This window comes from Trichomonas vaginalis (genome assembly GCF_026262505.1).
Source record: "Trichomonas vaginalis G3 chromosome Unknown ctg_50, whole genome shotgun sequence".
Taxonomy (NCBI): Eukaryota; Parabasalia; order Trichomonadida; family Trichomonadidae; genus Trichomonas; species Trichomonas vaginalis.
Window position 1 is genome coordinate 1 of NW_026529138.1, and position 25490 is coordinate 25490.

Genomic DNA, 25490 nt, shown 5'->3' on the forward strand with positions numbered 1-25490 from the left:
CATTCTTCCTTTCAGCAAAGATTATGAATTCTGTTCAAATGGTGTGTATTTCTATTGTGGAAAGATGGGTTCAGGTAAGACATTTAACCTCATTCGTCATATACTCATAACAGAGCGTTTAGGAAACGACTCTTACTATGACCAAATCATTATATCAGCAACTTCAGACTCTATGGACTCAACAGCGAAAACATTCATGAGTAAAGTTCAAGCCTCTGTCGTTAAAGTTCCAGACAGTGAACTCATTGAATTTCTTCAACGTTACATTCGACGTAAGAGGAAATATTATGCCATCGTTGAATTTATACAGTCAGGAATGCAAAAGACTTCAGAAGAGATGGAAAGAATTATTGACAAACACCACTTACGTCAATACTCAGGAGTTTACGATATGAAACGACTTACAAACTACATTCTGTCAAAACTTTCAAAATACCCCTTCAAAAAATATCCTTCAAATACTTTGTTAGTTTGCGACGACTTCGCCGGAAAAGGTTTAGTTTCAAAACCAGACTCACCATTAGCTAACATCATTACTAAAGTCAGACATTACCACTTAACTGTAGCAATACTTATGCAAACATGGCGTTTCCTTGCTTTAAACATAAAACGTCTCATAACTGACTTCGTTATCTTTCAAGGTTTCTCACGCTATGATATTGAACTCATTTGGAAACAGTCAGGTATAACATTACCTTTTGAAGAAATTTGGGAAGCATATAAGTCTCTCATCTCTCCTCGTTCATACCTCGAGATTCATATCATGACTAATACCATTAAAGTCAAAAATATTCCATGGGAACGACCAACATTGTTTTAAAGTTTAACCTTCAATTGACTGATGGTAAACAAATTCCATGCATCTCTGTCGCCATTTCTGTTAATATTTTTGCTGTCATTCATATCATCCACTTCTCCATCTGTTAGCTTTTGAGGATATGTGTTAGAATAGCTGTTCTTAAATGAAGGCTTTTCACTTTGAGAGCATAAACTCTATAACTTTCTGCATACTTTATGTTTGAACCTCCTGAGCCATCATTGACATAAATTTTTATAGGCTTCCACCCTTTGTTCATGTTCCTGCTTCTTCCCTTAGCTCTTTTGTTCAGTAGTTCTACATCTTTATACACAGCACCTGTCTCAGTGAATTCAACAATATTTTCATTCGTTAGCTTTACATTCAAACCCTTGTCGAGTATATTGTTCATTTCATACATATAAAAGGTTTTTATTCTATATGAAATGAGAAGCAAATCCATCTTAGCTGGTGCCGTTAATGTTCCAATTGAACCAACATCAAATGTTGACTCACGAACGACAAACAATATTGTCATAAAGAACTATAGTTCAGAGTGTTTGAAAGAAAAAGAACCAATCTTAAGTCGGTGAATTTAAACTCAGCTTCAAACGCTAACGCTACATCAGATGTTAAGTTAGAGTATCCACCACTGGACCAAATTCTTTCAAGAGAAGCCAACGACAACCCTTACATAAATGTTCAAACAAATCCTTCAGATAACGTAGACCATTACCTTCTTCAGTTATACCAAACAATTTTACTCAAAGACGATAAGAAGCTTTTGACAAATCTTATAAGCAAGAACCAAATAATTCTAACAAAGGAGGACCTTGAAAATGTTATATCACGAATAACAGGGAAACAATGTGTCATTGACTATCTCGACCCTGAAATCGAATGCTGTGGTCAAACTCCACTATTCATGAAAATAGGTAACATCCGCATCATTGAAACACCAGGAACTACAGGAGTTGAGTTTAAGTATAAATATTCGAACGAGTATACAAAACTTTCAACAGAATATAAACTTTGCTTGAAATATGTTTTAGTAAATTAAAGCAATTTGTAATATCTGTCCAAAACTTCTTCAACAGTATCGAACTCATCTTCATAATGCAAACCTAATCTTATTGACTTGGTGCAGTTTTCACTAACACAATATAGCGCTTTGCGCTCGGCGCCTTTGACGCCTTTTTCTGTTCTCTTGACTGACATAACTAACTCATTTGTTTCATCAAACAGCAACAACCAAAGTTCATGACCTAATACATAACATTCATACTTTATATTTTTAGCTCTGAGTTCTCTTGTAAGCTGTTGCATTTAATATTTTCTAAAAAGTCAACTTCAACAGTCATTCGCACTGGTGCCTTCAGTTCTACAGGCTCTCCTTGAAAGTCAACAAGTCTGAATTGCATGTCTTTCAAATTATGAGGACTAATGCGAACCCATTTACCTAAATGAGTTGCTATGACAGGAACGTTTGGAATGAACATTGAATTGACTGCATAACAGAAGGATTTATATTCTACTGAACCTTTACTATTAACTCCTGAAATGCCTGTGACATTAGCTATTTTAGACTCAATGTACAAACAATTACCATAACATACGTATGGAACAGATTTCATCTCAATCGTTTTGTCAACACTTTTCAAAGGAAATGTCATATGGTATGCTCCTAAAAGAAGTTGAACTCTATGACTCATTCGTGTTATCTTGAACTCTTTCTTGCTACTGAACTTCAATGTTCCCTCAGAAGAGAGTTCGACATCTATGTTGTCAATAGTTTCTTCATTTATGAGAGTATCTATGACTCCAGCAATTTTATCTATTCTATACTCTGCTCTGTTAGGAAATGTTATAAAACTTCTTTTGTCATCTATTTCAATCTCTATGAAATCTGTTTCATCTGTTATGACAAAAGTTGCGATAGTATTGAAGTCAACAACTCTGAAAGCAAGCGCTTCATTCTGAAGACCTAAGTTTGTTTGTAGCTTTACTGTCCCGTATTCGTTTGGGTCTGTACTTTGCAAATAGAACAACATTTTATTCTCATTAAAATATGACTATTGCTGCATATGCGTATGAAACAAATGAAGCAAGAAGAGCACATGAACTAGTAAACGAAAACTCAACTTTAACCATTGAAGGCAATGATTTAGTCATTGACGATGGAAAAACTAAAAAAGTCATTGATTTCGATACTTTTAACACTTATGACCCATTCATTACAACAAGCAAAGTTCCTATTATAAATGATGGAACGGTGCAATATATAAATTCTACAGTAGATGCCTCATTAGTGAAAGTACTGAATGTTCTCATTGAATTGTTAAAAAGCTTTCGATTTGACGACAACATTAAATGCCTAAAGAATTTAGTCATGAATGAGAAACAAATTCTTGGCGTTGCTGGTAGCAGTAATGATGTACACCTTATGACATTAGAATATTATAACGAACATAAAGATGAACTGAAAGGAGAGAAGGGTGACACCGGACCTCAAGGACCACAAGGAATACAAGGAATACAAGGAATACAAGGACCTCAAGGCGAGAACGGTTTGGATGGAAAGGATGGAAAGGATGGAAAAACTGCTAAATCATGGATATGGGACCTTATAAATACTGGTTTAACAGCTGCTTCATATGGAGTTCTTCAATACCAAATCGGAAAGATATGGGCAGTACTTGGTGAAGAAGCTTTAGATGACGTTAAAAATGCTTTGAACTTCATTTCAAATGGTTCGGATACTATTAAAACTTTATCTGGTTGGATGCAAGAAACAAGGAGTCAAATAGATACTGTAAGACGTATAGCAAACAATGCACGTACGGGATTGGATACTTTACGAGAAGCACAAAATACACTAAAGGAAGCAAATAATATTCTTGGCTCAGTATCAGACATGCATGAAGATTGGCTTAAAGGTATTGACAAATCTTTAAAAAATCACAGTCAGTCTATTGCTGACTACAAGAAAAGTATAGATTTTTTACATAGTGCTATGGACGTACATGATGGAAGCATAAGGAACTTACTTAATGCTAACAATAACTTACCAGGAACTATTAAAGCATTTATAAAGTCCTTTGTAAAACCTGGTGCTCTAACATTTAGGTCTTTGAGAGCAAGAGCATTGAAGTCAAGAGATGCAGAAACTCCAACAGAACCTACAGAAGAACCACCAAAACCAACAGCTAATGAAATATTGTTCGAATATTTTCCAAGGTACTCTGTTCTCATTGCATACATTCAAGAAATACTTAAGAAAGCAGACTTGACTTTAGGAGATGATGAAAGTTCTGTATATCTTTCGTTCCAGTTTCAAATAGCAGAACTTTTGAGACAGATATGCTTAATGTATGACAACATCTCTGATTTCACAAGATATGATGACGACCATGACCCCGAACACGGTGAAGAAGAAGTTTTACAAACATCCATTAAGACAGGAAAGGTTTTAACTCAAAGTCTCATTATTGACACCAAAGATGGCGAAGTGGACGTTCTTCAAGAGCTGAAGAAAAATACTTCTTCGGGAGGTGGTGGTAGGCATGAACTTGAAATAAATGAGATAGAAGAGAAATTAGCCGAAAAAGCAGATAAAGAACATAAACACAATATCTCCGATATAAATGAACTTCAAGCTACATTAAATAGTAAAGCAGATAAAAATGAACTTGACGCAATGAACAAAGTTTTGAAATCTCATAAACACAATATCTCCGATATAAATGAACTTCAAGCTACATTAAATAGTAAAGCGGACAAGAACCATGTTCATTATATAACTTCAGACGAACAGATTATAACGGACTACCATGGATATTTAACACGAAGTGATGAAGCGAAGACAAAAAATGTTAATGAAAGAAGATATAAATACATTCGTGCTAAAGGTTATGACATAAGCTGTACTGTACAGTATGATGTAGCTAAAGCACCAGAAGCATTTGGTTATACCGGTGAAATTTATGCCTCTACTTTCAATGTTAACGGTGTATTAGTTGAACCAAGATTTACTTTGAGAGTTAAGTCAAAAATAACGTTTGAAGATGCTATTAAAAGTAAAGCTGACAAAGTTGAACTCGAAGCAATGAACAAAGTTTTGAAATCTCATAAACACAACATCTCCGATATAAATGAACTTCAAGCTACATTAGACAGTAAAGCTGACAAGAACCATACACATAAATCCTTCACTACTGTTAGAGCAGACGACATAATATTGAACTTTGACCTTGGTTCAAGTGCACCATTAGAAAATCCAAGTACAAGCGTAAAAGATACACTAAACAGTTTAGATAACAGTTGCAGGAACATTGAAAGTCATGCCAGAAACTTTGAAGCATATGAACTACCAGCAATGTTAGATAAGAAAGCAGACAAAACAGAGCTTCAAACATTAAAGACAGAAATACTTCAAACATTATATCCCATTGGTTCTATTTATACGTCAATGAACTCAACAAATCCAGCAACAGTTTTAGGTTTTGGTACATGGCAGCAGATTGTAGACAAATTCTTATACTGTGCTAACTCTTCAAAGCAAACAGGAGGTTCGAAGAAAATTACTGAAGCAAACCTTCCACCGCACACTCATACAGGAACTACAAACTTTTCTGGCGACCATAGCCACTCATTAAGAGACCACCCATTATACAACTCAGAGTATGAAGCTGGCAATGACGTTTTATCTCCATCTTATAACAATGCAGCAAAAAAGACTTTTCGACCAACTGAACCAGGAGGAAATCATTCACACACTTTCACAACAAATCCAACAGGCTCGGGTGCAGATTATATGCCACCATTTGTGACTATATTCGCATGGTACCGCGTTCAATAAACACACTTGAGCCTGCTTTGCGGGCTTACCGTCTTGAATAAAATCTTTAACTTTACATAAATGAGTTTGAAAGAAGTATTCGAACAACATCCATGGAGGTCATTTAAGAAGTTCAATGAAGCTGCAAAGAGTCGGGGATTTACTAACAGAGCTGAAGTGAAAAGGTTCTTTGACAAAAATGTTGTACATCAAACAAAAATAAACCCTTACGACTACTTTTTACCAATTTACTCCAACGCTCCTGACGCATACCAATTTGACACTCTCATTCAAAGCAGAAAAGGAGGACATAAACCATTCCTCATCTTCATAAATGTTAACACTCGTAAAGCATATGCATATCCAATGAAAAATAAAGGAACTCGTGAAGTGTTAAGAGTTTTACAAAAGTTTGTAGCAGAACATAACCCAAGTACTTTAACATCAGACCAAGACAGTGCATACCTCAGCAATGAAATCACAGATTTTCTCATTAAGCATAACATAACTCACTACACTACTGAAGACCATAACCATAACATACTCGGCATCATAAACCGCTTCATAAGGACTCTCAGAGATTTAAACCAAGAGCGAGACTTTACCGAAGAAACAATGAAACATTTTCTCGAAGTATATAATTCCTCAACACATTCTACAACAGGACATACACCAAATTCAATGACACAACAACAAGAAGAAAAGTATATACAAAAGAAACGAAGCCAAACACAAAATATCAGAAATTCAACACAATTTACCCTCATTCCTGGAACAAAAGTTCGTGTAGTTCTTGACGACAAACCGTTGACAAAGAAACGTTTAAGGTTAAGTAGAAACTTATATCGTAGACTCTACACAAGGTAATGGATATCTTATAAAAGCTGCCGACGACTCTATTGCGTTTTACCCTCGTCAGAAATTAGTTGAAAGTAGTAATGGCAAACTTGCTGAAACCATTGACGAAGCAAAGCGAGGAGTGGTTATTGAAATACTTGGCTACAACATAAACGATGACACTTATAAAGTAAGATATGAAGGAGGTGTTGAAGATGTTATACCATCTAAGAACTTGAGAGAGTCAAAGCCAACACATCTGGGACCATTAGAGCGGGAGTACTGGAAAGACAAAAATATGCCAGAAAGAATAAGAAAATTCTTCTAAACTTTTTCATTAGATGTAAATCAGACAAAAATAATGTTTAGGGTAGAAGGTTAGATCTAACCTCTTTTCTCACCTCTTTTCTACCCTCTTGAATTTTCATGATTTCATCGTACATGCTTTGTCAAGACTTCTTCGTAAATGTTTTGTCAAGACTTCTTCATCGTAATGAGCGTAAATCAGACAAAAATATATTTTAGGTGAAGTGGTGAGATCTCACCTCTTTTCTCACCTCTTTTCTCACCTCATGAATTTTCATGAATTTTCCCGAAATAAAAAATAAAGTTAGTTTTATTTTTTTATTTTTTTTTATTTTGTATGTAAAGATATGATTTCAACAATCGGCACAACAACAATTCAAACAACTTCACCAAACTCGTTTGTCATGAATCCAACATCTATGTTAGTAGAGATGAAAAGCTTCATTCCTTCTTCATATACTTTCGAAACAAAAATCCAGAAGATAAAGCAAGAACTTTTAACATGTAATTTAGACTGTAGTGCGAAAGATGAAACAAATGAACAGTATCTTTATGAAATGCAGGACATTATTGACCATTTACCTAAACTACCTGAAATCCAACAACAAAAACTCACTATTCCTGAATTCGATGAAATAGAAGTCAAAGCAACTGACTCAGTAGAAATAAAGAAGTTCATACGTAAAGTAAATTATGAATTCCTTGGTTTTCATTGCAACCATAAAGTTATGGACAAAGATTGCGACATGGTTTATAAGAATGTTTCTGACATATATAAATCCGGGGAGTTTAAGACCTACGACAACTTTGTTTCGTTAGTTGCAGAATGTGTATGGCAGATAAGAGATAAAGATAGAAGAGGTAAGGTATGGAATGAACAAATAAGACCCGCTATGTTTGAGATGAAGAGAGCAATTGACGCTTTAGTTGTTTTAGCTGGTTTTATTTCAATGTATAACGCAAAAATGAACCCACAATGTTCTAAATGTAAAGCAGCAATTAGGAAATATAACTACTCCGTCAAAGAGATAGAAAGAATGCGAAACGACTATGCAGACTTAAAGAAAGAAGCAGAAAAGCCAGCAGAAGATAAAATGGACATGTTAGCATTTCTGAACAAAAACTATCCAACAGCAGAAGATTTCCTATTATCTGACGTCAAGAAGAAGTATAAAGAAACTTTCGGCATTGTTAAAACATTCGATGTACTAAAAGAAGAAATAGAAGCTACAAAACTGTTTAGGATTTCAAATATACATCGTACAATTCATGTAAAACGCTTGTGAAAAAAAGAGGTTAGAAAACAGGTGAGAAAACAGGTGAGATCTCACCTCTTCACCTAAAATATATTTTTGCTGAAAAATGACCAAATTTCATGAATTTCCTTAAGACAAAAAAATAAAGTTAGTTTTATTTTTATTTATTTTTTTATTTTGTATGTAAGAACAGAAATGACAAACATTGAGTTTGAAACAGTTAAAAAGATAGACAATGACACCAAAGTGGTTAGAATAGGTGATTTAAACGTAAGATACTCAAAGAAATACAACAAATATTCTTTGTCAGACATTATATCTCCATCTGGAAAGAAACCGAAGGACTGGGTTAGAATTGCTTCTACTCAGAAAATTTTGACAAGAAATCCTGAGCTTATAATATCGGTAAGATTCTATGGAACTACAGCATATCTCATTGACAAAAGTCTTATACCAATAGTTTTGTTATGGTTAGACCCAGTTGTTGGATATAACTTCATAACATATGGTTCATTCGATACGGAACGTTGCAGTGAAGGCTTACTTTACATCGTTCAGAAACCGAAGGACTTCAACACAAAAAGATATAAGATAGGAAGAACATATAATATAACTCTAAGATATGACAGTACAGTCAATAGAGTCAAGGTTGTGTTCGTTAATGATATGAGAGCTGCAGAAACAGAACTACTTGAAAAGTTTGAGAAAATGTATGGTGCTCCCATAAAAGGTAAAGAAACGTTTGAAGTAGATGAGATAGATAAAGCTATAAAATTATTTGACGAAGTTGCTGAAAAATACATGTAAAAATAACGTTTACCATGTAAAACGCTTGTGAAAAAAACAGGTTAGAAAACAGGTTAGATCTAACCTTCTACCCTAAAATATATTTTTGCTGAATTCAGCAACAAAATTCTGAGTAAAATGGCATAAGATTGCTTCCCTCGGAAACAGTGAAGAACAGCGAGTACGTAAGAAACCTTAGTCGCCAAAACTCTATGAAAATCATGAAGAACAGCGAGACCGACTTTTATCTGGGTCGCCAAAACTCTATGAAAACAGTGAAATTTCTCTAGACCGACTTTTTTCGGTCTTGCATAAAACTCTATGAAAACAGTGAAGAACAGCGAGTACGTAAAAAAACGTAGTCGCCAAAACTCTATGAAAACAGTGAAGAACAGCGAGTACGTAAAAAAACGTAGTCGCCAAAACTCTATGAAAACAGTGAAGAACAGCGAGTACGTAAAAAAACGTAGTCGCCAAAACTCTATGAAAATCATGAATTTCCTTAAGATAGAAAAAATAAAGTTAGTTTTATTTTTATTTATTTTTTTATTTTGTATGTAAAGACAGATATGTCAACAACAGAGAACACAACAACTGCTATCGTTCATGAAGCTATAAATGAAGAATACGAGTACATACAGTTTAACAAACAACTCCGTCTCATTCGTTCAGTCAAAGACGATATGTACCAAATGCAAAGTATTTTGACAGCATGTTTTGCTCCAGATACTAAGAAACCACAAGACTGGTTTAGGAACCAAAGCACACAAGAACTTTTGAGCGAAGCACAGCGAGACCGACTTTTTTCGGGGTCGCCTAAAACTCATGAAAATCGTGAAAAATTGCCAAACGGTTTGAGAGGATATTATGTACATAGACTTCTTGTAAATGCTGTTGCAATGTGGGCTTCGCCTCGTTATGCTTGGTATATTTACAGACTTCTTGACGAAATTCATAGACAAGAACGTGAAGAGCTAGAGAACAAGCTTGAAGCAAAAGACAAAAGCATTCAGAAAAGAATACCACGTTCGGTACCAAAAGGAAAGGAAAAGAACTATAAGTATATGATAGTTAGTATACATATCTCGTGTACGGAGGCACTGCGTTCCTCCGTACGCAATACTTGTGAATTTGACACTTTACAAAACCGTTAACGTATATTTTACAACACAAACACAAACACCAACTTAACCTTAAATATTTATAAAGCCGCCAACCACTTCACCTTACTACTGTAAAAATAAACGTTCTCACTTACAAAAGTATTGCAACTCTTCCCATTGCTGTGCTTCACACAATAGTTCATATTCTTCAGTATCGCTGCTGTCGCTCCAATCGTCAGAGTCAAAGTCACTGTCAAAATAAATGTTAGTAAGTTTTGACAAAGCTAATGAAACACGTTTACCGTTTGTATCGTATGCTTGTATAAACTTTCCATTCTTCATTCCTTCATAAACGCTCAAACTAACTTTACCCTTTCTCCCTCGTATCTGATAGAATGTATTTTCACGAGGAACGAAGAACAAATTCTTGAACTCATGACCGTTGTAGTTTGTTATCTCAATAGTTTTCGTCATTTATATAAAAATAAACTTAAAAATAATTTTAAAAATAAACTTAAAAATTAATGATATCACCACCCTCACACGTATGAAAACATAGCACAAAAATAATGTTTATGTTAGAATGTTAGATCTAACACGTTTTCTAACCTCTTTTTTCACCCTGTTGAATTCATTGCTTTATAACTCTCTTCCTTGGTTTCTTTTTAGTTGCTTTCTTCACATCTGTCTCCAACTTGACTGTCTTTCTTCTTCGGCCGTAATGATACCAGTTACTTCCACCAGTCAATGGGTCAAATGGTCTTTCGTAAGGGTTTCCATACATTCCATAGGGACCATACGGAAGAACTACTGGTGGAGAAGAAACATTTTCTTTAGTTCCATCGACTCTATTTAAATGCATTGTTTCACCTTTCATCTGGTCATTAAAGTCTTTTGCGTGTTTTGCAAACTCATCGTCCTTTCCTAAAGCATTTTCTGACTCAGTCGCAACCAAATTGGATGCTTTATTTATGAGCCCTATTTTATTTAATCTTAACTTCTTTGCAACCCAGCCTCCAATCTTTCCTTTATTTGCATCTAATGTCTTCGAAACCCTTCCTCCACTCATTTTATTTACTGCGTCATAAGCTCCAAGTGCTTTTGCTCCAAATGCTAATGCTTTTGTTCCCATTGCGCCTAAAGCTGCCCAAGCTACCATTTACACCATATTAAAATCATCTCTCTTCAATATTATCTCATAAAAGTTCTCGTTACTGGAGAAAGTCAATGAAACAAAAGCGTTCTCACGGGCTTCGCCCTCACCGCTTTGCGGTCTATCTAACTTCTTTCTTATATCATCTATACGCTTCAAAATGTCTGAACAATTGCTAACATCTTCTACAACAGTTATTTCATCATGAATGACCTTCAAGAACAAGCTCATTTAATATGCTATTAAAATCATCTCAATAATGAGTCCATCCTTTCCATCTTTAGGTAGCACAACATCTTTCATTGAAGAAGGTTCGACAAGTCTTATGTTAAACTTACTGACAAAGTTTGTTATACTATAATGCTTCGGCGGCGAATACATGTAGTTTGAAAGACATAATATAGATTCTTCAGCAAATTCACTTATACTGGATTTTATAACAATGTTCTCACGAGACCAAATACCACCAATTGACAATCTTGTAAGCAATCCTGCTGAACCTTCTACTGTAAACGTCGATGGTAACATTCCACGAAGGTCATCTATTGACATCTTTGAGTCACTGAATTTAAATATTTTCTTAAAGCAATCGTCATTATCTAACCATGCAATAGCTTTGAAGTTTTCATTCGAATATACATCTGCTTCATTAAATGTAAAACCTGACTTCTTTGCAGAGACGATTTTAAAATCTATTGCATTTGTTTCAAAATTATATGCTATGGTAACTTCTGAAGGTAATGGATGTCCTTCCGCAGTCAGTTGTTCTCTCACTACCGTTTGAAGCTTTGTATTAAAAACTTTCATGTCATCTCCTGTATCTAAGTTCACATACACAGCAACAGGGAAACTATCTTGCTTCTTTGTTTCATCATTATATCTCAAAACATTAAAGTTCTTCAATAATATTGTCCTTCCTGCTGGAATACTTCTAACTTGTCTGATTTCAATAGCTTTCTCACCTCCTACATACTCTACCCAGTGTCTTGGATATTCATAAGTATACTGACTTTCTTGAATTTTGGTTGGTTTCATCATAACGTGTTCATAGTATATCTTTATACTCTTGTCAGTTAGACTCGGTGCTATGTTCTGAATATTTCTGACTTGCATTTTTAATGGAGATAAAATGAAGCATTTAATACATGACGTAGATGAAGACATGAATGAAACTACAGACAAACTTAACTCTTCTCTTATTCTTCCTTTCAGCAAAGATTATGAATTCTGTTCAAATGGTGTGTATTTCTATTGTGGAAAGATGGGTTCAGGTAAGACATTTAACCTCATTCGTCATATACTCATAACAGAACGTTTAGGAAATGACTCATATTATGACCAAATCATTATATCAGCAACTTCAGACTCTATGGACTCAACAGCGAAAACATTTATGTCAAAGTTCAAGCCTCTGTCGTTAAAGTTCCAGACAGTGAACTCATTGAATTTCTTCAACGTTACATTCGACGTAAGAGAAAATATTATGCCATCGTGAGTTATACAGTCAGGAATGCAAAAGACTTCTGAGGAGATGGAAAGAATTATTGACAAACACCACTTACGTCAATACTCAGGAGTTTACGATATGAAACGACTACAAACTACATTCTATCAAAACTTTCAAAATACCCCTTCAAAAATATCCTTCAAACACTCTGCTCGTTTGCGACGACTTCGCCGGAAAAGGTTTAGTGTCAAAGCCTGACTCACCATTAGCTAACATCATAACTAAAGTCAGACATTACCATTTAACTGTAGCAATACTTATGCAAACATGGAGGTTTTTAGCTTTAAACATAAAACGTCTCATAACTGACTTCGTTATCTTTCAAGGTTTCTCACGCTATGATATTGAACTCATTTGGAAACAGTCAGGTATAACATTACCTTTTGAAGAAATTTGGGAAGCATATAAGTCTCTCATCTCTCCTCGTTCATACCTTGAGATTCATATCATGACTAATACCATTAAAGTCAAAAATATTCCATGGGAACGACCAACATTGTTTTAAAGTTTAACCTTCAATTGACTGATGGTAAACAAATTCCATGCATCTCTGTCGCCATTTCTGTTAATATTTTTGCTGTCATTCATATCATCCACTTCCCCATCGTTAGCTTTTGAGGATATGCGTTAGAATAGCTGTTCTTAAATGAAGGCTTTTCACCTTTGAGAGCATAAACTCTATAACTTTCTGCATACTTTATGTTTGAACCTCCTGAGCCATCATTGACATAAATTTTTATAGGCTTCCACCCTTTGTTCATGTTCCTGCTTCTTCCCTTAGCTCTTTTGTTCAGTAGTTCTACATCTTTATACACAGCACCTGTCTCAGTGAATTCAACAATATTTTCATTCGTTAGCTTTACATTCAAACCCTTGTCGAGTATATTGTTCATTTCATACATATAAAAGGTTTTTATTCTATATGAAATGAGAAGCAAATCCATCTTAGCTGGTGCCGTTAATGTTCCAATTGAACCAACATCAAATGTTGACTCACGAACGACAAACAATATTGTCATAAAGAACTATAGTTCAGAGTGTTTGAAAGAAAAGAACCAGAACCAGAAAACACAGATATCGTGAATTTAAACACAGCTTCAAACGCTAACGCTACATCAGATGTTAAGTTAGAGTATCCACCACTGGACCAAATTCTTTCAAGAGAAGCCAACGACAACCCTTACAAAATGTTCAAACAAATCCTTCAGATAACGTAGACCATTACCTTCTTCAGTATACCAAACAATTTTACTCAAAGACGATAAGAAGCTTTTGACAAATCTTATAAGTAAGAACCAAATAATTCTAACAAAGGAGGACCTTGAAAATGTTATATCACGAATAACAGGGAAACAATGTGTCATTGACTATCTCGACCCTGAAATCGAATGCTGTGGTCAAACTCCACTATTCATGAAAATAGGTAACATCCGCATCATTGAAACACCAGGAACTACAGGAGTTGAGTTTAAGTATAAATATTCGAACGAGTATACAAAACTTTCAACAGAATATAAACTTTGCTTGAAATATGTTTTAGTAAATTAAAGCAATTTGTAATATCTATCCAAAACTTCTTCAACAGTATCGAACTCATCTTCATAATGCAAACCTAATCTTATTGACTTGGTGCAGTTTTCACTAACACAATATAGCGCTTTGCGCTCGGCGCCTTTGACGCCTTTTTCTGTTCTCTTGACTGCATAACTAACTCATTTGTTTCATCAAACAGCAACAACCAAAGTTCATGACCTAATACATAACATTCATACTTTATATTTTTAGCTCTGAGTTCTCTTGTAAGCTGTTGCATTTAATATTTTCTAAAAAGTCAACTTCAACAGTCATTCGCACTGGTGCCTTCAGTTCTACAGGCTCTCCTTGAAAGTCAACAAGTCTGAATTGCATGTCTTTCAAATTATGAGGACTAATGCGAACCCATTTACCTAAATGAGTTGCTATGACAGGAACGTTTGGAATGAACATTGAATTGACTGCATAACAGAAGGATTTATATTCTACTGAACCTTTACTATTAACTCCTGAAATACCTGTGACATTAGCTATTTTTGACTCAACGTACAAACAATTACCATAACATACGTATGGAACAGATTTCATCTCAATCGTTTTGTCAACACTTTTCAAAGGAAATGTCATATGGTATGCTCCCAGAAGAAGTTGTACTCTATGACTCATTCTTGTATCTTGAACTCTTTCTTGCTACTGAACTTCAATGTTCCCTCAGAAGAGAGTTCGACATCTATGTTGTCAATAGTTTCTTCATTTATGAGAGTATCTATGACTCCAGCAATTTTATCTATTCTATACTCGGCTCTGTTAGGAAATGTTATAAAACTTCTTTTGTCATCTATTTCAATCTCTATGAAATCTGTTTCATCTGTTATGACAAAAGTTGCGATAGTATTGAAGTCAACAACTCTGAAAGCAAGCGCTTCATTCTGAAGACCTAAGTTTGTTTGTAGCTTTACTGTCCCGTATTCGTTTGGGTCTGTACTTTGCAAATAGAACAACATTTTATTCTCATTAAAATATGACTATTGCTGCATATGCGTATGAAACAAATGAAGCAAGAAGAGCACATGAACTAGTAAACGAAAACTCAACTTTAACCATTGAAGGCAATGATTTAGTCATTGACGATGGAAAAACTAAAAAAGTCATTGATTTCGATACTTTTAACACTTATGACCCATTCATTACAACAAGCAAGGTTCCCATCATAAATGATGGAACGGTGCAATATATAAATTCTACAGTAGATGCCTCATTAGTGAAAGTATTAAATGTTCTCATTGAATTGTTAAAGAGCTTTCGATTTGACGACAACATTAAATGCCTAAAGAATTTAGTCATGAATGAGAAACAAATTCTCGGCGTTGCTGGTAGCAGTAATGATGTACACCTTATGACATTAGAATATTATAACGAACATAAAGATGAACTGAAAGGAGAGAAGGGTGACACCGGACCTCAAGGACCCAAGGACAAGGAATACAAGGAATACAAGGAATACAAGGAATACAAGGACCTCAAGGCGAAAACGGTTTGGATGGAAAGGATGGAAAAAAAAACTGCTAAATCATGGATATGGGACCTTATAAATACTGGTTTAACAGCTGCTTCATATGGAGTTCTTCAATACCAAATCGGAAAGATATGGGCGGTACTTGGTGAAGAAGTTTTAAATGACGTTAAAAATGCTTTGAACTTCATTTCAAATGGTTCGGATACTATTAAAACTTTATCTGGTTGGATGCAAGAAACAAGGAGTCAAATAGATACTGTAAGACGTATAGCAAACAATGCACGTACGGGATTGGATACTTTACGACAAGCACAAAATACACTAAAGGAAGCAAATGATATTCTTGGCTCAGTATCAGACATGCATGAAGATTGGCTTAAAGGTATTGACAAATCTTTAAAAAATCACAGTCAGTCTATTGCTGACTACAAGAAAAGTATAGATTTTTTACATAGTGCTATGGACGTACATGATGGAAGCATAAGGAACTTACTTAATGCTAACAATAACTTACCAGGAACTATTAAAGCATTTATAAAGTCCTTTGTAAAACCCGGTGCTCTAACATTTAGGTCTTTGAGAGCAAGAGCATTGAAGTCAAGAGATGCAGAAACTCCAACAGAACCTACAGAAGGAACTGAAACAACAGAAACTCCAAAAGAACCACCAAAACCAACAGCTAATGAAATATTGTTCGAATATTTTCCAAGGTACTCTGTTCTCATTGCATACATTCAAGAAATACTTAAGAAAGCAGACTTGACTTTAGGAGATGATGAAAGTTCTGTATATCTTTCGTTCCAGTTTCAAATAGCAGAACTTTTGAGACAGATATGCTTAATGTATGACAACATCTCTGATTTCACAAGATATGATGACGACCATGACCCCGAACATGGTGAAGAAGAAGTTTTACAAACATCCATTAAGACAGGAAAGGTTTTAACTCAAAGTCTCATTATTGACACCAAAGATGGCGAAGTGGACGTTCTTCAAGAGCTGAAGAAAAATACTTCTTCGGGAGGTGGTGGTAGGCATGAACTTGAAATAAATGAGATAGAAGAGAAATTAGCCGAAAAAGCAGATAAAGAACATAAACACAATATCTCCGATATAAATGAACTTCAAGCTACATTAAATAGTAAAGCGGACAAAAATGAACTTGACGCAATGAACAAAGTTTTGAAATCTCATAAACACAACATCTCCGATATAAATGAACTTCAAGCTACATTAAATAGTAAAGCGGACAAGAACCATGTTCATTATATAACTTCAGACGAACAGATTATAACGGACTACCATGGATATTTAACACGAAGTGATGAAGCGAAGACAAAAAATGTTAATGAAAGAAGATATAAATACATTCGTGCTAAAGGTTATGACATAAGCTGTACTGTACAGTATGATGTAGCTAAAGCACCAGAAGCATTTGGTTATACCGGTGAAATTTATGCCTCTACTTTCAATGTTAACGGTGTATTAGTTGAACCAAGATTTATGTTAAGAGTTAAGGCAAAAATAACGTTTGAAGATGCTATTAAAAGTAAAGCTGACAAAGTTGAACTCGAAGCAACGAACAAAGTTTTGAAATCTCATAAACACAACATCTCCGATATAAATGAACTTCAAGCTACATTAGACAGTAAAGCTGACAAGAACCATACACATAAATCCTTCACTACTGTTAGAGCAGACGACATAATATTGAACTTTGACCTTGGTTCAAGTGCACCATTAGAAAATCCAAGTACAAGCGTAAAAGATACTCTTAACAGTTTAGATAAGAGTTGCAGGAACATTGAAAGTCATGCCAGAAACTTTGAAGCATGAACTACCGCAATGTTAGATAAGAAAGCAGACAAAACTTATGTGGATGCAGAACTAACAAAGAAATTTTCGAAACCAGATACAATGACATTTACAACAGAAATTATAAATGGTGAACCAGCAACTCCATTTGAATTTGTTAGAGGTCTTCAACCAGATACTTTTGAATTTTTCTTGGATAATTCTATTGAACTAACATTACATTATAAAAGTGGAACAAATGCAACATTTCATCCGGGAGATACATTCCAAATGGTATTTAATGACATAAGTTCTTTAGAATATGTTTATAGAGTTATGAGCATATATGATTTAATATATCCTATAGGAGCTGTTTATACGTCTATGAATCCAATAAATCCAAACACTTTATTTGGTGGTAGATGGTATGAAATAGTTGACAGTTTTCCATTCTACACTAATACTCAGTCAATGAAGATGGGAGGTTCAAAGAAAATAGGTATTGAAAACCTTCCTTCACATATGCATAGGTTCAGTGGAAGAACATCTGTGGAAGGAAACCATTCACATTCAATAACAAAAAGAGGTTATACAAATCTTGCAGCGGGTTCGGATAGACAGGGAATGCATAGATATGATATCACAACTGACCCCAAAGATGTTAGCACAGGTATTTTCTGTGGAACTGCAGGAAATCATACACATGTTGTAGCTGGTATTACAGACCCAGCAGGTAATGGAAAAGATTATATGCCTCCTTATATAACAATGCACGCTTGGATACGAGTTGGTTAAAATCTTTAACTTTACATAAATGAGCTTGAAAGAAGTATTCGAACAACATCCATGGAGGTCATTTAAGAAATTCAATGAAGCTGCAAAGAGTTGGGGATTTACTAACAGAGCTGAAGTGAAAAGGTTCTTTGACAAAAATGTTGTACATCAAACAAAAATAAACCCTTACGACTACTTTTTACCAATTTACTCCAACACTCCTGACGCATACCAATTTGACACTCTCATTCAAAGCAGAAAAGGAGGACATAAACCATTCCTCATCTTCATAAATGTTAACACTCGTAAAGCATATGCATATCCAATGAAAAATAAAGGAACTCGTGAAGTGTTAAGAGTTTTACAAAAGTTTGTAGCAGAACATAACCCAAGTACTTTAACATCAGACCAAGACAGTGCATACCTCAGCAATGAAATCACAGAATTTCTCATTAAGCATAACATAACTCACTACACTACTGAAGACCATAACCATAACATACTCGGCATCATAAACCGCTTCATAAGAACGCTCAGAGATTTAAATCAAGAGCGAGACTTTACCGAAGAAACAATGAAACATTTTCTCGAAGTATATAATTCCTCAACACATTCTACAACAGGACATACACCAAATTCAATGACACAACAACAAGAAGAAAAGTATATACAAAAGAAACGAAGCCAAACACAAAATATCAGAAATTCAACACAATTTACCCTCATTCCTGGTACAAAAGTTCGTGTAGTTCTTGACGACAAACCGTTGACAAAGAAACGTTTAAGGTTAAGTAGAAACTATTATATCGTAGACTCTACACAAGGTAATGGATATCTTATAAAAGCTGCTGACGACTCCATAGCATTTTACCCTCGACATAAGTTAGTTGAAAGTAGTAATGGCAAACTTGCTGAAACCATTGACGAAGCAAAGCGAGGAGTGGTTATTGAAATACTTGGCTACAACATAAACGATGACACTTATAAAGTAAGATATGAAGGAGGTGTTGAAGATGTTATACCATCTAAGAACTTGAGAGAGTCAAAGCCAACACATCTGGGACCATTAGAGCGGGAGTACTGGAAAGACAAAAATATGCCAGAAAGAATAAGAAAATTCTTCTAAACTTTTTCATTAGATGTAAATCAGACATGAATGAGAACAGTCATGATATCATTAATGGTACCATTTATTTACACCAAAAAATAATGTTTATGTTAGAATGTTAGATCTAACACGTTTTCTAACCACTTTTCTAACATGGTCTAAAACTCTCGAAAATCATGAATTTTTGACATTTCCTTATGAAAGAAAAATAACGCTAATTTTTTTCTAAGAAAAATTTTTATCTTGTATGTAAAGATATGATTTCAACAATCGGCACAACAACAATTCAAACTACAGCACCAAACTCGTTAGTCATGAATCCAACATCTATGTTAGTAGAGATGAAAAGCTTCATTCCTTCTTCATATACTTTCGAAACAAAAATCCAGAAGATAAAGCAAGAACTTTTAACAAGTAATTTAGACTGTAGTGCGAAAGATGAAACAAATGAACAGTATCTTTATGAAATGCAGGACATTATTGACCATTTACCCAAATTGCCTGAAATCCAACAACAAAAACTAACTATTCCTGAATTCGACGAAATTGAAGTCAAAACAACTGACTCAGTAGAAATAAAGAAGTTCATACGTAAAGTAAATTATGAATTCCTTGGTTTTCATTGCAACCATAAAGTTATGGACAAAGATTGCGACATGGTTTATAAGAATGTTTCTGACATATATAAATCTGAAGAATTTAAGACCTACGATAACTTTGTTTCATTAGTTGCTGAATGTGTTTGGGAAATAAGAGATAAAGATAGAAGAGGCAAAGTATGGAACGAACAACTAAGACCCGCTATGTTTGAGATGAAGAGAGCAATTGACGCCTTAGTTGTTTTAGCAGGTCAAATTTCAATGTATAACGCAAAAATGAACCCGCAATGTTCAAAATGTAAGGCAGCGATGAGGAAATATAACTACTCCGTCAAAGAGATAGAAAGAATGAGAAACGACTATGCAGATTTAAAGAAAGAAGTAGAAAAGCCAGCAGAAGATAAAATGGACATGTTAGCATTTCTGAACAAAAATTATCCAACTGCTGACGATTTCCTTCTATCTGACGTCAAGAAGAAATATAAAGAAACCTTCGGCATTGTTAAAACATTCGATGTACTAAAAGAAGAAATAGAAGCTACAAAACTGTTTAAAGTCATGAACCATCGCAACATATACCATGTAAAACGCTTGTAAATAGTTATGTTAGAAAAGAGGTTAGAAAACGTGTTAGATCTAACATGCTAACATAAACATTATTTTTGCTGAATTCAGCACAAAATTCTGAGTAAAATGACATATGGCACGTGTCAAACCGTTGAGTTTTCACAAATTTTAAAAATTGCTGCGGAAAGTTCGTCAAAAAAGTGAAGGTTCCCGACGGTTTCAAACCGCCATACTTTACATGAAGATAGTTTACAATGTCAACTAAATATCATGTACGATAGAAACGGTTATGTAAAGTTTACATTTTGTAAAGTTTTGTCCTGATTCAAGACAAGTCTTGTATTTTTTCAGAACAAGTCTTGTATTTTTTCAGAACAAGTCTTGTATTTTTTCAAGACAAATCTTGTCCTGATTCAGAACAAGTCTTGCACTTTTTAGTCAGTTTTTCTTGTAAAGTTCTCAAATTTGAGAACAATTGTCCTGATTCAAGACAAGTCTTGTATTTTTTCAGAACAAGTCTTGTATTTTTTCAGAACAAGTCTTGTATTTTTTCAAGACAAATCTTGTCCTGATTCAGAACAAGTCTTGCACTTTTTCAGGAAATCCTATCGTCTAACTTTACAAATGTCACTTTTTCAACATGATTGCATTTTGGTCGGGAACAACTTTCTCTCAATTTTGTCACTTTTTTCTATCGTCGTGTTTTGTCACTTTTCCCTCAGGGTGTGTGTCAGAAAATATCCAAAATCTTTATAGCCTCGTATCTCCTTCAATTCTTGACGGCTTGACATGTATGACACACCATTCAATTCAGAATTATGTGCTGAATCTTATGACCTTCATTTGTTCGTGACTTCTTTTCACATATGTAACCCTGAATTTTTAACATTTCTTTAACACAGAAAAATAAAGTTAGTTTTATTTTTATTTATTTTTTTATTTTGTATGTAAGGACAGATATGTCAACAACAGAGAACACAACAACTGCTATCGTTCATGAAGCCATAAATGAAGAATACGAGTGGGTTCAGTTTAACAAACAACTCCGTCTCATTCGTTCGGTCAAAGACGATATGTACCAAATGCAAAGTATTTTGACAGCATGTTTTGCTCCAGACACTAAACACGCAGACGACTGGTTCAAAAACCAAAGCACACAAGAACTTTTGAGTGAAATTTCTCTAGACCGACTTTTTTCGGTCTTGCATAAAACACATGAAAATCGTAAAAATTTGCCAATAAATTTAAGAGGTTATTATGTTCATAGACTTTTAGTAAATGCAGTTGCAATGTGGGCTTCTCCTCGTTATGCATGGCATGTTTACAGACTTCTTGACGAAATTCATAGACAAGAACGTGGAGAGATGGAAAAGAAACTTCAAGCAAAAGATGAAGTCATTGAATCCAAAGACAAAAGCATACAGAAAAGAATACCACGTTCAGTACCAAAAGGAAAGGAAAAGAGTTATAAGTATATGATATATACTGAAGAGTTGGAGAAAGAAGAAGAAGAGATATGGTTATGTTGCATTTAGTCAGAAGAAACAACAAAAGCTTTTATGACCTTGCTAAGATTTACAAATCTGACAGAAACTGGTTCTATCGTGAAAACTTACCGATTTCAATGACACCGAATGAGCAAATAAAAGGAAATTGTCAAAAATACTCTTCCTCAAACACACTATGACATCAAAGGTTGCACAATACTTACATTCAAAGAAGACTTAACATTACTGAAGGAAAAAATAACAGAATATTTCGATAACTTCAAAGAGGAAGAATAAAAAAATCTAAGCTAATTTTATTTTTTTTATAAAATTTTATCTCATATGAAAGAACATGAATTTAGAATATTCGGAACTCATGACAGAAGAAGAGAACGAACAACATGTAAAAGATTATGCAAAATTTCTGAAGACATACAAAGCATTTAAACAATATCTAAATGCTTCTAAAGATTATGCAAAATTTCTGAAGGTATATAAAGCTTATGAAAAAGCGTATGAAAAGTTTATACATTGGGGAATTGTTGTAAAATATCGATATGAAGACTAACCAAAAATATATTTTTGCTTAAATGACGTCAGGGTCAATTTCTTCAACCATTTCACTTCCTTCGTCAATGTCAATAGAAGCTTCTTCAACCTTTGGTAAGAACTTTTGTATAACATCTTTGTTCGTTATTGTTTTCAGAGATGAAGAATAATATTTCACATTTGTTTCACCCTTCTTATATTCTTTCTGTTCGGAAAGATTCATAGCAATACTGAAGAAGTCAATGTTGGAGTTCTTTATAATAGTATAATGAGTATCTTTGACATTCACGAAGAAACCTTTTGTTTCAAAACTACTGCTAACTCTTGTGAAGTATAACGTTTGCGGTCAATGACAATAGCTAATGGTCTGACATACTGACCAAACTTAGATTCTTTCACAAACTTCTTGTTAAAGATAACATTGACGTTTGAAGCATTGAACTCATTCTTGATGACAGTAGCGAGAGCATTGTATGAAAAGAACTTGCAATCTTGCATGTGTTTCATTAAAATAAAAATATTAAATTATTTTGAAAAATAACTTAAAAAAATCTAATCTAATTTTTCAAAAAATATTTTTTTTATTTCCTACTAAAGATGTATCGGAAGTTGTCTAAGTTAGAACACTCGGAAATAAAACAACTTCTTACAGAAGCTAATATAGATGTTGCAAAGCATTACACAACAAACAAAAAGGCACTCGCTGACATCCTCAATGACTATAATGGTGAAATAACTTATGATAGAATTCATGAGTTCATAAAGCCGCAACGCGGCGAGGACGAAGTCCATGCAAGAGCATTTCCTTTAAATGACGTTGCTATTGACTTATATCATAGACGTTCAATACCTCATGAAGTAAGAGAGAAAGTTTGACATAACAAATGCAAACGTTGGTCATACTCGTAAAGCTCTTTCACATGACGTTCGTCAAGAGATGTTTGACATAACAAATGCAAACGTTGGTGAAACAAGAAAGCTTACCACATGAAGTAAGAAGAGAAATGTTTGACATAACAAATGCAAACGTTGGTGAAACACGAAGAGAGATGACACACTGAAACAACAGAGAAGAGAGATGTTTAAAAGTGCTATAGAACAAGTTCGCAAAGCTAATAATGTCATTCGTTCCATTGACGACAAACCAAAAGAAGGTGAGAGATGGTTAAAGAAAGATGAAGAAATAGGAAGAGAAATGTGAAGTCAGGCAATAGACTCATTGACTTTAACATCGAAGCTTTAGATGAACCAAACAGAGACTACTTACACAAACATTTCGGTAAGGTTTTCATGAGACTCTTAGAGAAAATTAAAATAAACTCCCAACAGAGATGGATGGTATGTTATAAACTTGGTGGAAAGTATGAATGTTCTACGTTAAACCTCAATAATATTGGAACATTACTACATCAGCTCTTGAAGGAGAACTTTATATCAGAGATAGAAGCAAATGCTGCAGGTATTGTTGAAATGCACTATGACTTCTTCTTGACAAACATAAAGAATCTTACTGAAATAAAGATGTATGATTTAACAGAATATGAAGGCTTAACGATGTCAGATGTAAAGAAAGGCAAACCAAAAAAGAGACCATATAGAGATGAAAGCACACTGACAAATGACCAGAAAGCCATTTTGGAAGCTCTTAAGCAAACAGGAAACCCAGCACTTATAGAAAGCTTTTGGAAAGATAATGGTGAAAAGAAGTTTTATAAGAAGAGAAGCGGCAGTTCTGGAAGTATCTTTGCACATTACCTATAAATCTTGAACGCTACCAAATCTTCAATGAACTGAACAAAAGAACTGCAACACTTATGACAGAAGATAACTGCTTCGTTTATGCTTGCATTCAGGCTGGAGTAAATGAAGAAACTATTGACCACATGAGAGAAGTCATTCGTGTTAGAGACTTTCCTCAAAGTAAAGTACAAGAAATTTCTGACGCAACAGGTATAGCATTTAATGTTACCATTGGTTACTTCAATGACTCAAGACATAATGAAATAAAGAGATACATACCAAAAGAATGTGAAACTGTTCGAACTATTGACTTACTTCTTGTTGAAGACCACTACATGCTAAAAAAGACTTCCAATGACAACATATTTCATTCGAAACTATATAGAAATCTTGAAGGAGTGTGGTGGAATGAACATTGAAAAACAGATGAAAATATATACAAAGAGAGAAGATAAATATGTAGTTCGCATGGATAGAACTACACCGCTATGGGATGTTATGAAAACATTGTGGGAGTGCAAATATTTTGAACCTATTTCTTATGGAGAACTTTTCACATATACGACTGACTTATATAAACAGAACCTTGCACCATTTAAAGATTTGACATATGCTCCAAAGTATTGTGTACAACTGAAGAAGAAAGCAGAGTCAAAAGAAGTAAATAAAGCTAAATGTAAGTTCATTCCTGAGCTGTTCTTTGCTGACTTTGAGTGCAGTACCGATGGCTTTCATAAAGCTTTTAACATCTGTTATGACAGTGAAGATGGTTCAGTAGTGAAAGTATTGGGGTCAAAACTGTGCAACAGAATTTTTGGAAAGACTTCCTGACAAGAGTTTAATATATTTCCATAACCTCAGTTATGACATAAACTTCATCTTAAGACACATGACAGAAGTGAAAGGAACTCCCATCATTAAAGGTTCACGAACAATGCAAATAACTGGTTTATATAAAGGACGGGCAATTATTATAAAAGACTCTTACAGTGTTATAAATAAGAAGCTTAAACTATTTCCTGCTATGTTTAACTTACAAACAGGACCGAAAGAAGTATTTCCATATAACTACTACAGCAGTGTTTTGTTAGCAAATGACAACAGAACTGGTGTCATTTCTGAAGCATGTAAGTTTTATATTGCAGATACTTATGAAAACATAGATTCCATCAAAGGTTGCAGAATAGATGAAAACCACTTCGACTTAGAAAAATATAGCACGTTTTACTGCAAACAAGATGT

General features: G+C 34.4%; 4 protein-coding genes and 12 pseudogenes across 16 annotated transcripts, besides 2 other annotated features; 12 read left to right on the forward strand and 4 right to left on the reverse strand.

Moving 5' to 3' along the window:
- Positions 1 to 10578: a mobile genetic element.
- Positions 2083 to 2430, reverse strand: TVAGG3_1066090 (uncharacterized protein; the record flags this gene model as incomplete). Its single annotated transcript, XM_051256201.1, has 1 exon — positions 2083 to 2430. One exon carries the CDS (start codon positions 2428 to 2430, stop codon positions 2083 to 2085), a length of 348 nt encoding a protein of 115 aa, XP_051076578.1.
- On the forward strand, positions 4164 to 5012 carry TVAGG3_1066100 (annotated as a pseudogene). The gene has a single exon. A coding segment is annotated over exon 1 (849 nt).
- On the forward strand, positions 5312 to 5654 carry TVAGG3_1066110 (annotated as a pseudogene). The gene has a single exon. A coding segment is annotated over exon 1 (343 nt).
- On the forward strand, positions 6249 to 6798 carry TVAGG3_1066120 (annotated as a pseudogene). Its single transcript has one exon. A coding segment is annotated over exon 1 (550 nt).
- On the forward strand, positions 7334 to 8062 carry TVAGG3_1066130 (organellar and viral DNA polymerase type B; the record flags this gene model as incomplete). Its single annotated transcript, XM_051256202.1, has 1 exon — positions 7334 to 8062. One exon carries the CDS (start codon positions 7334 to 7336, stop codon positions 8060 to 8062), a length of 729 nt encoding a protein of 242 aa, XP_051076579.1.
- On the forward strand, positions 8309 to 8839 carry TVAGG3_1066140 (annotated as a pseudogene). The gene has a single exon. A coding segment is annotated over exon 1 (531 nt).
- TVAGG3_1066150 lies at positions 9388 to 9878 on the forward strand (annotated as a pseudogene). The gene has a single exon. A coding segment is annotated over exon 1 (491 nt).
- On the reverse strand, positions 10069 to 10395 carry TVAGG3_1066160 (uncharacterized protein; the record flags this gene model as incomplete). The annotated part of the gene is made up of 1 exon (XM_051256203.1): positions 10069 to 10395. The coding sequence occupies one exon, from the start codon at positions 10393 to 10395 to the stop codon at positions 10069 to 10071; it is 327 nt and encodes a 108-aa protein (XP_051076580.1).
- A 143-nt stretch (positions 10579 to 10721) lies between the features above and the next one.
- On the reverse strand, positions 10722 to 11080 carry TVAGG3_1066170 (annotated as a pseudogene). The gene has a single exon. A coding segment is annotated over exon 1 (359 nt).
- Positions 11081 to 11308: 228 nt separating this feature from the next.
- Positions 11309 to 25488: a mobile genetic element.
- Positions 15136 to 15564, forward strand: TVAGG3_1066190 (annotated as a pseudogene). The gene has a single exon. A coding segment is annotated over exon 1 (429 nt).
- TVAGG3_1066200 lies at positions 16090 to 16931 on the forward strand (annotated as a pseudogene). The gene has a single exon. A coding segment is annotated over exon 1 (842 nt).
- On the forward strand, positions 17476 to 18219 carry TVAGG3_1066210 (ATP binding; the record flags this gene model as incomplete). Its single annotated transcript, XM_051256204.1, has 1 exon — positions 17476 to 18219. The coding sequence occupies one exon, from the start codon at positions 17476 to 17478 to the stop codon at positions 18217 to 18219; it is 744 nt and encodes a 247-aa protein (XP_051076581.1).
- TVAGG3_1066220 lies at positions 18239 to 18963 on the forward strand (annotated as a pseudogene). The gene has a single exon. A coding segment is annotated over exon 1 (725 nt).
- On the forward strand, positions 19564 to 20487 carry TVAGG3_1066230 (annotated as a pseudogene). The gene has a single exon. A coding segment is annotated over exon 1 (924 nt).
- On the reverse strand, positions 22546 to 22926 carry TVAGG3_1066240 (annotated as a pseudogene). Its single transcript has one exon. A coding segment is annotated over exon 1 (381 nt).
- TVAGG3_1066250 lies at positions 23106 to 24369 on the forward strand (annotated as a pseudogene). Its single transcript has one exon. A coding segment is annotated over exon 1 (1264 nt).
- Positions 25489 to 25490: the final 2 nt, after the last annotated feature.